Source organism: Anomaloglossus baeobatrachus, chromosome 1 (genome assembly GCF_048569485.1).
Source record: "Anomaloglossus baeobatrachus isolate aAnoBae1 chromosome 1, aAnoBae1.hap1, whole genome shotgun sequence".
Taxonomy (NCBI): domain Eukaryota; kingdom Metazoa; phylum Chordata; class Amphibia; order Anura; family Aromobatidae; genus Anomaloglossus; species Anomaloglossus baeobatrachus.
The window spans coordinates 654168977-654181799 of record NC_134353.1 but is presented as its reverse complement, the minus strand read 5'-3'; the positions used below and the strand labels follow the sequence as shown (position 1 = coordinate 654181799).

Here is a 12823-nt window from a genome sequence, read left to right as displayed (position 1 = left end):
TGCATTGCTTTTACGTTTTTGAATAGACACGACTTAAGATATTAAACTAAAAAGTTGTCCTGATAATCTGGATAACCTATACAAGAAATAGTGTATGTATTACTGATATATGAAACCAATTCAGGTATGATAATGGAATAGGGTGAGTTTAACTCATGATCTATAGACAGAGGGTGCACGTACTATGCATTGTATTTTGGACGGAAGGGTCCTCCTATTAGGCACTTTGATGTGCAGTGCCATTATTTTCCATAAATTACAAAACAAACTGGGTCACGGTTTCCTCAATTGTGTAATTACAGATACAAGTAGCGGGATGAATTTTGGGATGTTATAGTTATACATTATACAAAAATTGAGTCATATGCTGCAGAGCTGAAGGGACGGTGCTCCATACTACACATGGAGAATGACCCAACATACCAAAGAAGCAACCCAACTGCTTCTTCAGATAATGTAATGTAGTGCTTCACTGTCTAAGTCACTCGCATCAAACTTAAAGCAGTCAATGACTGCATAGTTATTGCATCCAAGTATTAAAAAAAATGGCTGCATTTACCTTAGTTTGTCTAATATGGAACTACCATATTTATTTGATGAAAAGATGAACTTTTTAGGAAGAAGAAAAAAAGTGTTCCTTTCATGATCAACACAGCTTCCTTGCCAATCAACTATGCAGCTGCGCAATTCTCTCTCCTCATACCCAACAATGATCAATCGCATGGTGCAGAGGTGAGAAAGCTAAAACGACCTGATCACCACCAAAGCTGCAGATCCTGGCTAGCTGAAGGGTCTTCAGGTCATGTGATCAGTCAAAAACGTATAATCAGTGTGTGTGTTGATGTAGCAGGGCTGGGTGTGTATATACAGCAGAGCTGAGTGTGTGACTGTCAGTGTAAATGTATATGTGTGAATTGCATAGAGTCGTGCGCTGTAAAGCTATATGTGTATAATACACACGCTGCAGAGAAACATACAGATCTACTACCGCCATGTTCTAACCTAGTGCATTCTAATTTGTCATACTGACTGTTCTACTTTTTTATATCACCAATAGAGATGGGCAAATAGTAACTGTTCATTTTCGGATAATACTTACCGAATACCAAGTACTATTCCAGTGGATTAAGGAGGATATTTCCAACAACCAGGTCCAAAAGATAGGTTACAAAAATTAAAAAATTTTATTTCATGGTGATTAAAAAGGATTCGTGTTGAGAGACAGATTAAGAACAACACGTTCGAAACGCGTACTCTCGTTCATGTCATGATGGAATCCTTTTTAATCACCATGAAATAAAATCTTGTAATTTTTAACCTATCTTTTGGACCTGGTTATTGGAAATATCCTCCCTTCATCCACTGTTGCTCAGGTTTGCCAACCTAATACCTTCCGTGCACGGTCCAACTAGTGGTCTCAAGAACTCTTCCAGTATTTGTCAGGACAAGAAAAATGCTCAGGTTCCCCCGTGACTTGCATTAGGTTCGTTATTCATGACGAATACCGGAATAGCACTTTGAGATTTGTTCGAATAGTCTGAACATGAATAGTTACTATTCGCCCATCACTAATCACCAGGCCAGTTTTTTATTAATTTAGGAGGAATTATAGATGTTCCCATTTCCTGCCATCTAAACTTGGAGGGGCTCATATCATATAGTAAGGTACAAAAGTATACGATATGTAAAGAATAGCTGTAATCCCAAAACGGTCAGCGCAATATTTAAGTAGAACTGAATGCTAGGGACATATTCTGTTCAGAGGCTGAAAACTGAAAATTTGGCCCTGTCCAAATATTTCTAGACACAATTGAATATGCACAAAACCTTTGGGAGTATTTTCACGGCAATCTACGTAATGATCCGGCAGCACATAGCACAGATAGTCTTATGTTACGTGTGGTGCTGCTAGCAATCAGATTACAGCAGTCATTCCTAGGCCTGGCCTGCAGTAAGTGGTCCCATTAACTGCTGTATGTAATGGTAACATGCACTTTGTCTACAATGTTCTGGCTTTATCAAATAGCCTGCAATACAATTTGTCATCAAAGCGCTGCGGAATATGTTGGCGCTAAAGAAATAAAGATTATTATTATTAGATTTCCTAAAAAATAGGAAAATAAAAACTGTTCTCGCTCCCACCCCCTGCACTAGAGATTATTCTAGTGCTAGCGTATTGTATGGTTTCACTTACGTCATAACCTCTAGTTTTGGCTTTGCACCAGTCTAATAACATCTGCTTTATACTGTTAGCGTTAGGAACCCCAAATGCTGCCGTCCGGGGGGTGGCAACTTTGGCAAAAGCTGGAGTGGATGGACTGCAAAACACATGCAAAAAAAGAACATAAATAAAATTACAAGCCCCGTATAAAGTAACAGAGGACATACTGACAAAATAAGCAATAACAAGAAATGAATAAAAAATTCCAAAGTATTTTCTTAATGGCCCGAAATTCAATTTCTATCTGTTATTTGTAACATTTCCACTTCAGAAGAGCGTTGCAGTCATTTCAAGAGCATTAGATGCAGTTTGCATTGATAACGACTATCCGCATCACCCTGCATGAAATATGGTCTTTCAAATAATGTTTCTTATCAAATACAACAGAAACTAAAATTATATAATTTACATAAGAAAAAAAAACCTAAAATCCTATGCCTGCATGGGAAGAATATCTAAAGTCTGGATACCTTCCACTATCTTTCTCCAGTTTTTCAATCATGGCCTTGCGAGACTGGTTGGCTGGCGTTTTCGGAAGACTTTGTGCTTTCATGAGCTCTTTCTTCTTTTCTGCTTGCCTCCTTTCCAAGGCCGCCACGCCATCATCCTCCCGATCAAAAACACTGTAACGTGATAGTTAAGGGGAATCTGTCAGCAGATTTTTCTACGGAGTCTGATAAAAGCATAATGTAGGCATGGAGAGCCTGATTCCAGAGATGTACTGGACGGATGGACGTTTTGATGGAAACCTTGTTTTGTCTGACACAGCGATAACAAAGCTAAGATTTCTGGGCTGTGTATAACCCCATCCAAAAGCCTTCATGTGTGCACAGTACATTGTCCACGGGCTGCTAATCAGTGCAGGGGGCGGAGTTACACGGATTAGCTAGACTAGCCGCATGTGAGACCTAGTCCTCATTAAGCAGAACTTCATATTTACCTGCCGACCTTCTTAGACGTAGATGCGCTGAATGAAGATTTTGTCTGAACAACTGTCCCGCCATCTGCAATTATAAACCATCCTTAGAAATATCTATATATACTAAAGAGTGGTGTGAGACTAAAGAGTTGGGTGCAGGATACATATATAATTTATAAAACACGTTACCCTTTCTTTTGCGCACCCTATAAAGTAAAACTCAAGTTAGACAACAATAGTTAAAAAGTTACATTTTTAGGTTTAATATGTTGTACAAGTATTAAAGTTTAATTAAGGAAATTTAATTAACATTTTAGGTTTTGTATTTACGTCAAACAAGAAGGGAATTTTGTTTACTTACCGTAAATTCCTTTTCTTCTAGCTCCTATTGGGAGACCCAGACAATTGGGTGTATAGCTTCTGCCTCCGGAGGCCACACAAAGTATTACACTTTAAAAAGTGTAACCCCTCCCCTCTGCCTATACACCCTCCCGTGCATCACGGGCTCCTCAGTTTTGGTGCAAAAGCAGGAAGGAGGAAACTTATAAATTGGTCTAAGGTAAATTCAATCCGAAGGATGTTCGGAGAACTGAAAACCATGAACCAAAAGAACCATTCAACATGAACAACATGTGTACACAAAAGAACAACCAGCCCGAAGGGAACAGGGGCGGGTGCTGGGTCTCCCAATAGGAGCTAGAAGAAAAGGAATTTACGGTAAGTAAACAAAATTCCCTTCTTCTTTGTCGCTCCATTGGGAGACCCAGACAATTGGGACGTCCAAAAGCAGTCCCTGGGTGGGTAAAAGAATACCTCGATAAAAAGAGCCGAAAACGACCCCCTCTTACAGGTGGGCAACCGCCGCCTGAAGGACTCGCCTACCTAGACTGACGTCTGCCGAAGCATAGGTATGCACCTGATAGTGTTTCGTGAAAGTGTGCAGACTAGACCACGTAGCTGCCTGACACACCTGCTGAGCCGTAGCCTGGTGCCGCAATGCCCAGGACGCACCCACGGCTCTGGTAGAATGGGCTTTCAGCCCCAAAGGAAGCGGAAGCCCAGAAGAACGGTAGGCTTCAAGAATCGGTTCCTTGATCCACCGAGCCAAGGTTGACTTGGAAGCCTGCGAACCCTTACGCTGGCCAGCGACAAGGACAAAGAGCGCATCTGAACGACGCAGGGGCGCCGTGCGAGACACGTAGTGTCGGAGTGCTCTCACTAGATCTAAGGAGTGCAAATCCTTTTCACATTGGTGAATTGGATTAGGGCAAAATGAAGGTAAGGAGATATCCTGATTGAGATGAAAAGGAGATACCACCTTAGGGAGAAATTCCGGAACAGGACGCAGAACCACCTTATCCTGGAGAAAAACCAGGAAGGGGGCTTTGCATGACAGCGCTGCCAGCTCCGACACTCTACGGAGCGATGTAACTGCCACTAGAAATGCCACCTTCTGCGAAAGACGTGATAAAGAGACATCCCGCAGCGGCTCGAAAGGTGGTTTCTGAAGAGCCGTTAGCACCCTGTTAAGGTCCCAGGGTTCCAGCGGACGCTTGTAAGGTGGGACTATGTGGCAAACTCCCTGCAGGAACGTGCGGACCTGCGGAAGCCTGGCTAGACGCTTTTGAAAAAATACGGATAGCGCCGATACTTGTCCCTTGAGAGAGCCGAGAGACAATCCCTTGTCCATTCCGGATTGAAGGAATGAAAGAAAAGTGGGTAAGGCAAAAGGCCAGGGAGTAAAACCCTTATCAGAGCACCAGGATAAGAAGATCCTCCAAGACCTGTGATAGATCTTGGCGGATGTTGGTTTCCTGGCCTGTCTCATGGTGGCAATGACATCCTGAGATAACCCTGAGGACGCTAGGAGCCAGGACTCAATGGCCACACAGTCAGGTTGCGGGCCACAGAATTCAGATGGAAAAACGGCCCTTGTGACAGCAAAGCTGGGCGGTCTGGGAGCGCCCACTGTTGACCCACCGTGAGATGCCATAGATCCGGGTACCATGACCGCCTCGGCCAATCTGGGGCGACGAGAATGGCGCGACGACAGTCGGACCTGATTTTGCGCAGGACTCTGGGCAGCATCGCCAGAGCAGGAAATACATAAGGCAGTCGAAACTGCGACCAATCCTGAACTAATGCGTCCGCCGCCAGAGCTCTGTGATCTTGAGACCGGGCCATGAATGCCGGGACTTTGTTGTTGTGCCGTGACGCCATGAGATCGACGTCCGGCGTTCCCCAGCGGCGACAGATCTCTCGAAACACGTCTGGGTGAAGAGACCATTCCCCCGCGTCCATGCCCTGACGACTGAGAAAATCTGCTTCCCAGTTTTCTACGCCCGGGATGTGAACTGCGGAGATGGTGGAAGCTGTGGCTTCCACCCACTGCAGAATCCGTCGGACTTCCTGGAAGGCTTGACAACTGCGAGTGCCGCCTTGGTGGTTGATGTATGCGACGGCAGTGGCGTTGTCCGACTGGATCCGGATCTGCCTGCCCTCCAGCCACCGATGAAATGCCAATAGGGCTAGATACACTGCCCTTATCTCCAGAATATTGATCTGAAGGGATGACTCTATCGGAGTCCAGGTTCCCTGAGCCCTGTGGTGGAGAAAAACCGCCCCCCACCCTGACAGGCTCGCGACCGTGGTAACCACAGCCCAGGTTGGGGGTAGGAAGGATTTTCCCTGCGACAGAGAGTTGGGAAGGAGCCACCACTGAAGTGACGTCTTGGTTGCAAGAGAAAGAGAGACGTTCCTGTCGAGGGAAGTCGACCTCCTGTCCCATTTGCGGAGAATGTCCCACTGGAGTGGCCGCAGATGGAATTGCGCGAAGGGCACTGCCTCCATCGCTGCCACCATCTTCCCCAGGAAGTGCATGAGGCGCCTCAAGGGGTGTGACTGACCCCGAAGAAGAGATTGCACCCCTGCCTGCAGCGAAAGCTGTTTGTCCAGCGGTAGCATGACTGATGTGAACTGCGGAGATGGTGGAGGCTGTGGCTTCCGCCCACAGCAGAATCCGCCGAACCTCTTGGAAGGCTTGACGACTGCGTGTGCCGCCCTGGTGGTTGATGTACGCGACCGCCGTGGCGTTGTCCGACTGTATTCGGATCTGCCTGCCCTCCAGCCACCGCTGGAACGCCTTTAGGGCTAGATACACTGCCCTTATCTCCAGAACATTGATCTGAAGGGAGGACTCTGTCGGAGTCCAGGTTCCCTGAGCCCTGTGGTGGAGGAAGACCGCTCCCCACCCTGACAGACTCGCGTCCGTCGTGACCACAGCCCAGGATGGGGGCAGAAAGGATTTTCCCTTCGACAAAGAAGTGGGAAGAAGCCACCACTGAAGAGAGGTTTTGGCTGCCAGTGAAAGAGAGACGTTCCTGTCTAGGGACGTCGACCTCCTGTCCCATTTGCGGAGAATGTCCCATTGAAGTGGACGCAGATGAAACTGCGCAAAGGGAACTGCCTCCATTGCTGCCACCATCTTCCCTAGGAAGTGCATGAGGCGCCTCAAGGGGTGTGACTGGGCCCGAAGGAGAGAGTGCACCCCTGTCTGCAGTGAACGCTGTTTGTCCAGCGGAAGCTTCACTATCGCTGAGAGAGTATGAAACTCCATCCCAAGGTACGTCAGTGATTGGGTCGGTGTCAACTTGGATTTTGGGAAGTTGATGATCCACCCGAACTGCTGGAGAGTCGCCAGAGCGACGGAAAGACTGTTTTGACACGCCATCTGAGAGGGTGCCCTGACCAGAAGATCGTCTAAGTAGGGAATCACCGAGTGGCCCTGAGAGTGTAGGACCGCCACAACAGATGCCATGACCTTGGTGAACACCCGTGGGGCTGTCGCCAGGCCGAAAGGCAATGCCACGAACTGAAGGTGTTCGTCCCCGATGGCGAAACGCAAAAAGCGTTGATGTTCGGATGCGATCGGCACATGGAGATAAGCATCCTTGATGTCGATCGATGCTAGGAAGTCTCCTTGTGACATCGAAGCGATGACCGAGCGGAGAGATTCCATCCGAAACCGTCTGGTGCTCACATGTCTGTTGAGCAGTTTGAGGTCCAGAACGGGACGGAACGAGCCGTCCTTCTTTGGCACCACAAACAAGTTGAAAGCCGCGACCATGTTCCTGGGGGGGAACAGGGATCACAACTCCTTCTGTCTTCAGAGCGTTCACCGCCTGAAAAAGTGCATCGGCTCGCTCGGGGGGCGGAGAGGTTCTGAAGAAACAAGTCGGGGGACGAGAGCTGAACTCTATCCTGTAACCGTGAGACAGAATGTCTCTCACCCATCGGTCTTGAACATGTGGCCACCAGGCGTCGCAAAAGCGGGAGAGCCTGCCACCGACCGAGGATGCGGCTCGGGGATGCCGAGAGTCATGAAGAGGCCGCCTTGGAGGCATTGCCTCCGGCGGGTTTTTGGGGGCGTGACTTCGCCCGCCACACATAGGAATTCCTCTGGCCTTTCTCCGGCCTGCTGGACGAAGAGGATTGAGGCTTGGCGGAGGGACGAAAGGACCGAAACCTCGATTGTATTTTCCGTTGCTGAGGTCTCTTTGGTTTGGACTGGGGTAAGGACGAGTCCTTTCCCTTGGATTCCTTAATAATCTCATCCAATCGTTCGCCAAACAAGCGGTCGCCAGAAAACGGCAAACCGGTTAAGAACCTCTTGGAAGCCGAGTCTGCCTTCCATTCGCGCAGCCACATGGCCCTGCGGACTGCCACAGAGTTAGCGGATGCCACCGCTGTACGGCTAGCAGAGTCTAGAACTGCGTTCATGGCGTAGGAAGAAAAAGCTGACGCCTGAGAAGTCAAAGACGCAACCTGCGGAGCAGAATTACGTGTGACCGCATTAATCTCAGCCAGACAAGCTGAGATAGCTTGGAGTGCCCACACGGCTGCAAAAGCCGGGGCAAAAGACGCGCCCGTGGCTTCATAGATGGATTTCACCAGGAGCTCTATCTGCCTGTCAGTGGCATCCTTTAGCGATGAGCCATCTGCAACCGATACCACAGATCTAGCCGCCAATCTAGAGACTGGGGGATCCACCTTGGGACATTGAGCCCAACCCTTAACTACGTCAGAGGGGAAGGGGTAACGTGTGTCAGTAAGGCGCTTAGTAAAGCGCTTGTCCGGAACCGCTCTGGGCTTCTGGACAGCATCTCTGAAGTTAGAGTGATCGAAAAACGCACTCCGTGTACGTTTGGGGAACCGAAACTGGTGTTTCTCCTGCTGAGAAGTCGACTCCTCTACAGGTGGCGGCGGGGGAGATATATCTAACACCTGGTTGATAGACGAGATAAGGTCATTTACTATGGCGTCCCCTTCAGGTGTATCAAGATTGAGAGCAACGTCAGGGTCAGAGCCCTGAGCTGCGACGTCCGCCTCGTCTTCCAGAGAGTCCTCAAGCTGGGAACCCGAGCAGCGTGAAGAAGTCGGGGAAGATTCCCAGCGAGCCCGCTTAGCCGGTCTGGGACTGTGGTCCGGGCAGGAGTCCTCCACGTGAGACCTAGGGCCCCCCCTGGGAGCGCGCTGCGGCGCGGACAGAGAGGGGCCTGGAGGCGACGATCCAACAGGGCCCGGGGCCTGTGTAAGGACCGGTCTGGACTGCAAAGCTTCTAGCAGCTTGGCAGACCATTTGTCCATAGACTGAGCCATGGATTGTGAAAGTGACTCGGAGAGTTTCTCAGCAAAAACAGCAAACTCTGTCCCTGCCGCCTGGACAGGGAGAGCAGGGGGGTCTGCCTGAGCCGAGGGGCCCAATAGTGACCGAGGCTCCAGCTGAGCAAGCAAAACAGGGGTTGAGCATTGCTCACAGTGAGGGTAGGTGGAACCCACAGGTAACTTAGCCGCACAAGAGGTACAGGTCGCAAAATAACCCTGTGCCTTGGCACCCTTGCTCCTTGTGGACGACATGCTGTTGTCTCCTAGGAGAGTGATCACTGAGGGTATATGGGAAAGGGTATACAGCCCGACCGAACAGAAATATATAAATATATAGTATCTATTCCGGCACCCTAAGGGGACCAGCAGCGGGTGACCGGTGTGGCTTACCGACCGCTAAAAAGCGGAGCGTGTGTCCTCCAGATTCCCTGCCTTAGGTCTCCCAGTGTTGCAGAGCTCTTTCCTGGAAATCCTCCACAGGCAGAATGCCAAAAAAATGGCTGCCGGAGCTCTCTGGGGAGGAGTGGGGCCGTGGGCGGCGCTAGAAAAGTGCGGGAATCTGGAGTCCCCACAGTGATCAGTGAGGGGGGAGGAAACATACAGGATGCTCCGGCCCTCACATCCGACGTCAGATCGGCAGTCCCGCCCTTACCCCTGATAGACAGGCCCGGGGGTGGGAGTTTTGCTACTAGGCCGCAATTGAAGCCGGGGACTAAATTTAAGACCGCGGCCGACAAGCAGGCGCGGTCGGCGCGGAAGTCCGCCGGCCGTCACAAATAAGCAGCTGCTGCAGCGTCCGGGATGAAGGCGCTCCATGCACATCCCCCATGGGGACACAGAGTACCTTAGTGATGCAGGGCCCGGTCCCTGAGGATAAATAGACTCCTGTCCGACAGATTCCCACAGGGGCTGCGGAGGGAGCACGGTCCCAGTGAATGGATGACCGCTCAGGATCCCACTTCTCCCAGAGCCGCTAAGGGATGGTGAAGGAGACGGCATGAGGCTCCGGCCTTTGTACCCGCAATGGGTACCTCAACCTTAACAGCACCGCCGACGCAGTGGGGTGAGAAGGGAACATGCCGGGGGCCCCGTGGGGGCCCACTTTTCTTCCAACCGATTAACTAAAATGAGAATGCATGAGTGGATGTGTGCCTCCTTCCACACAAAGCATAAAAACTGAGGAGCCCGTGATGCACGGGAGGGTGTATAGGCAGAGGGGAGGGGTTACACTTTTTAAAGTGTAATACTTTGTGTGGCCTCCGGAGGCAGAAGCTATACACCCAATTGTCTGGGTCTCCCAATGGAGCGACAAAGAAAATACATTTAAATGGAGAACCACATTATTATTTTATACAATCCAATAAACGATATGTGAAATCTACAAGGTTTGCAGAAAAATTCATTAACATTAAAGGCCATTTAATCTATGAATTGTGACATGTGGTACAGATTACAGACATACTGTGTTGGGATTGCAGCCTACCATTATTTATCTTTAACCTGCATCAGTCATCCAGAATATGACCTTGCTTTGCTGCTATGGGGGAAGATATCCGATCCATCAAAACCCTCACAATGCAACAATGACGGAATATGCAAAGATAACCAAAGCGGTAATGCAGACAGCACTTTATGTGGGAAACCTTAATAATGTGGCTGCTCTACATTGCCTGGTCTGTGCTTGCAAGCCTTAAGTAATTAAAAGAACCACTGCAGCATTTTGTAATTTTTTTTTGGGGGGGGGACGTCTTTCAGAGCTGGAGTGGCACTTTAAATCTAAGCCCCCTCGTTCCAATGGCCTCACCTTTTACCAACCCCACTCCAGTCCTGCGGTGCCAGCTTGTGACAGTGACGTCTGACTGGCCGGAAGTCAGACGTTATGTCACAAGCGCTCATTGCAACTCTATGAGAACCAGAACGAGACTCTCATAGAGTTTTATTGAGTTGTGACCTCCGGCGTGCTCCATGAAACACTGGAGCTTCTGGCAGATTACAAATTGCTATAGTCCGATGAAGCGTCGGCGATAGAAGATGAAGCCGCCAGAAGGTGAGCAACAGACAGGGGTCAGGGGACATAAATTTATAGGGTTATTCCCATCTCCAAGATCCTATCCCAATATGCAGTAGGTGTAGTAACAATATTAGCAAATACCTTCACTTAGAAATGTAGTATAGTTCTCCTGATTCACTGTCCCTTACCTCATGTTCAGGGCATTGCAGAACCTTAGGTATCCATGGTTACGACCATGCATACAGTCAAAGTTAGTTGCTTGTGGTCATAACCATGGATTCCTAAGGTCCTGCAGTGCCCTGAACATGAGGTAAGCGAAATAGTGAATCAAAATAACTATACTACATTTCTAATTGGAGATATTTGCTACTACTATTATTATTATTATTATTATTATTATTATCATACCTACTACATATTGGGATAGGATCTTTTAGATGGGAATACCCTTTTAAAATACCACCACAGCGATGCAATACAAAAAAACCCCCAAAAAATGGAGTGATGATTTAAAAGAAAGAAATGGGATAAGAAATTGTATATACTCACTCTCCGATCGCTTTACGTAACTGGCCTCTAAAGTTGTGGTTCTTGATGTTTTGCTGCCATCATCTGCAAAACAAAATTCATATTTAAAAAAAAAAGAAAAAAGAAATCCTGCTTAGACTCTACCACACGTGGCTGATACATATTGGTCCAAATGCAGTACAACGAGAGGACACAAAAGAGAGAACTACTTTACACAAGAGCTACGTGTTAATGCTTCATGACTTTTAGACACTTATTTAATAAGGGCAATTAAATAGGTGAAACCTGCCCTCCTTCATATACCTTGATTATGTGAGATTTAAAAGCATTTTTCCACAATGGTGTAAACAGTTAAAGTGTAAACAGTATAGTTATAGTTTATACATATCTGATTACTGGGCGTTCCATGACTTGGTCCTAAACCAACCACTAGAATAGAGGTTCTGAGTCCATTCGCTGAGTATATAATGATTTTTTTCCAAACTGCATTTTTTTTCTAGGCCACAGTACCACTCAGCTTGTGAAGTCACACGTTAACCCTAGGATACCACGCACATGGATGCCAGAGATGACGCTGGCCGGGGCACTCAACAATTCACCTTGTGCAAATGCAGTACAAAAATTGCACACTAGCAAACCCCAGCATGACACGACCAGTGGATGTTACTATCGATCTGTATCCACCGGATAGCATTATATGCCATGTCCTGTTACACTTATAAGGCTATGTGCCCACGCTGTGGAAAATGCGCGGATTTTGCCGCGGATTTCTCACGCAAAAGCTGCGGATTTTCCAGAAATCTGCAGCACAGCTACTCCCCAGCCATTTCTATGGCATTTAGGAAATGCTGTGCCCACGCTGCGGATTTTTCCGCAGCGGAAATCGTGCGGATTTCCGTGCGGAAAAAACTGCAGCATGTCAATTATTGTTGCGGATTTCTCCGCAGGGTCCCATATACTTACCTGCCTCACCGGAGTCACTTTCTTCGTCCGGTGTACAGGAGCACGGTGAATCCAGGTCAGGAAGGAAGAGGTGGGCGGAGCCTGCACGAGCTCCGGTCATGTGACAGCCGGAGCTAGTTCAGGCCCGCCCACCTTCTTCTGCAGACGCTGAGAGAGTGACCCGGCTGCCGGAAAGCGAGGTGCTGCATGATGGAGGTAAGTATGAACTCCCCCGATCACGGCAGCACTTGTTCTGCATTGAGGATGCAGTGCCGAAGCCATGGTACTGTATCCTCAATGCAGAATGCCCGCAGCATATCCGCACGACATTCCGCAGCATGGAAACAGACAAAAGTTGTGGTGCTGTTTCCTGGGAGCTCCTGCGGAATGTCTTGCGGATATATCCGCAGGACACTGTCCCCGTGGGCACATAGCCTTAGACTTTGAAGTAAAACACGACTGATGCAGATATCCAGAAGGAGACAGAACGCCAACGGTGAGCTCCAGATGGATATTGCATCTATTTTCATACTACTGG

General features: G+C 48.4%; 1 protein-coding gene across 2 annotated transcripts in view; it reads right to left on the bottom strand.

Annotated features, from left to right (window-relative positions):
• The window catches only part of SMTN (smoothelin), a 189049-nt gene that overhangs the window by 29178 nt on the left and 147048 nt on the right, over window positions 1-12823 (bottom strand). For both annotated transcript variants that reach the window (XM_075319947.1, XM_075319948.1), the window contains exons 14-17: window positions 11365-11427; window positions 3162-3225; window positions 2692-2844; window positions 2195-2318 (exon numbers count right to left, since the gene is read on the bottom strand). In XM_075319947.1, the coding sequence (XP_075176062.1) occupies window positions 2195-2318; window positions 2692-2844; window positions 3162-3225; window positions 11365-11427 (404 nt within the window). The remainder of the gene's footprint in view (window positions 1-2194; window positions 2319-2691; window positions 2845-3161; window positions 3226-11364; window positions 11428-12823) is intronic.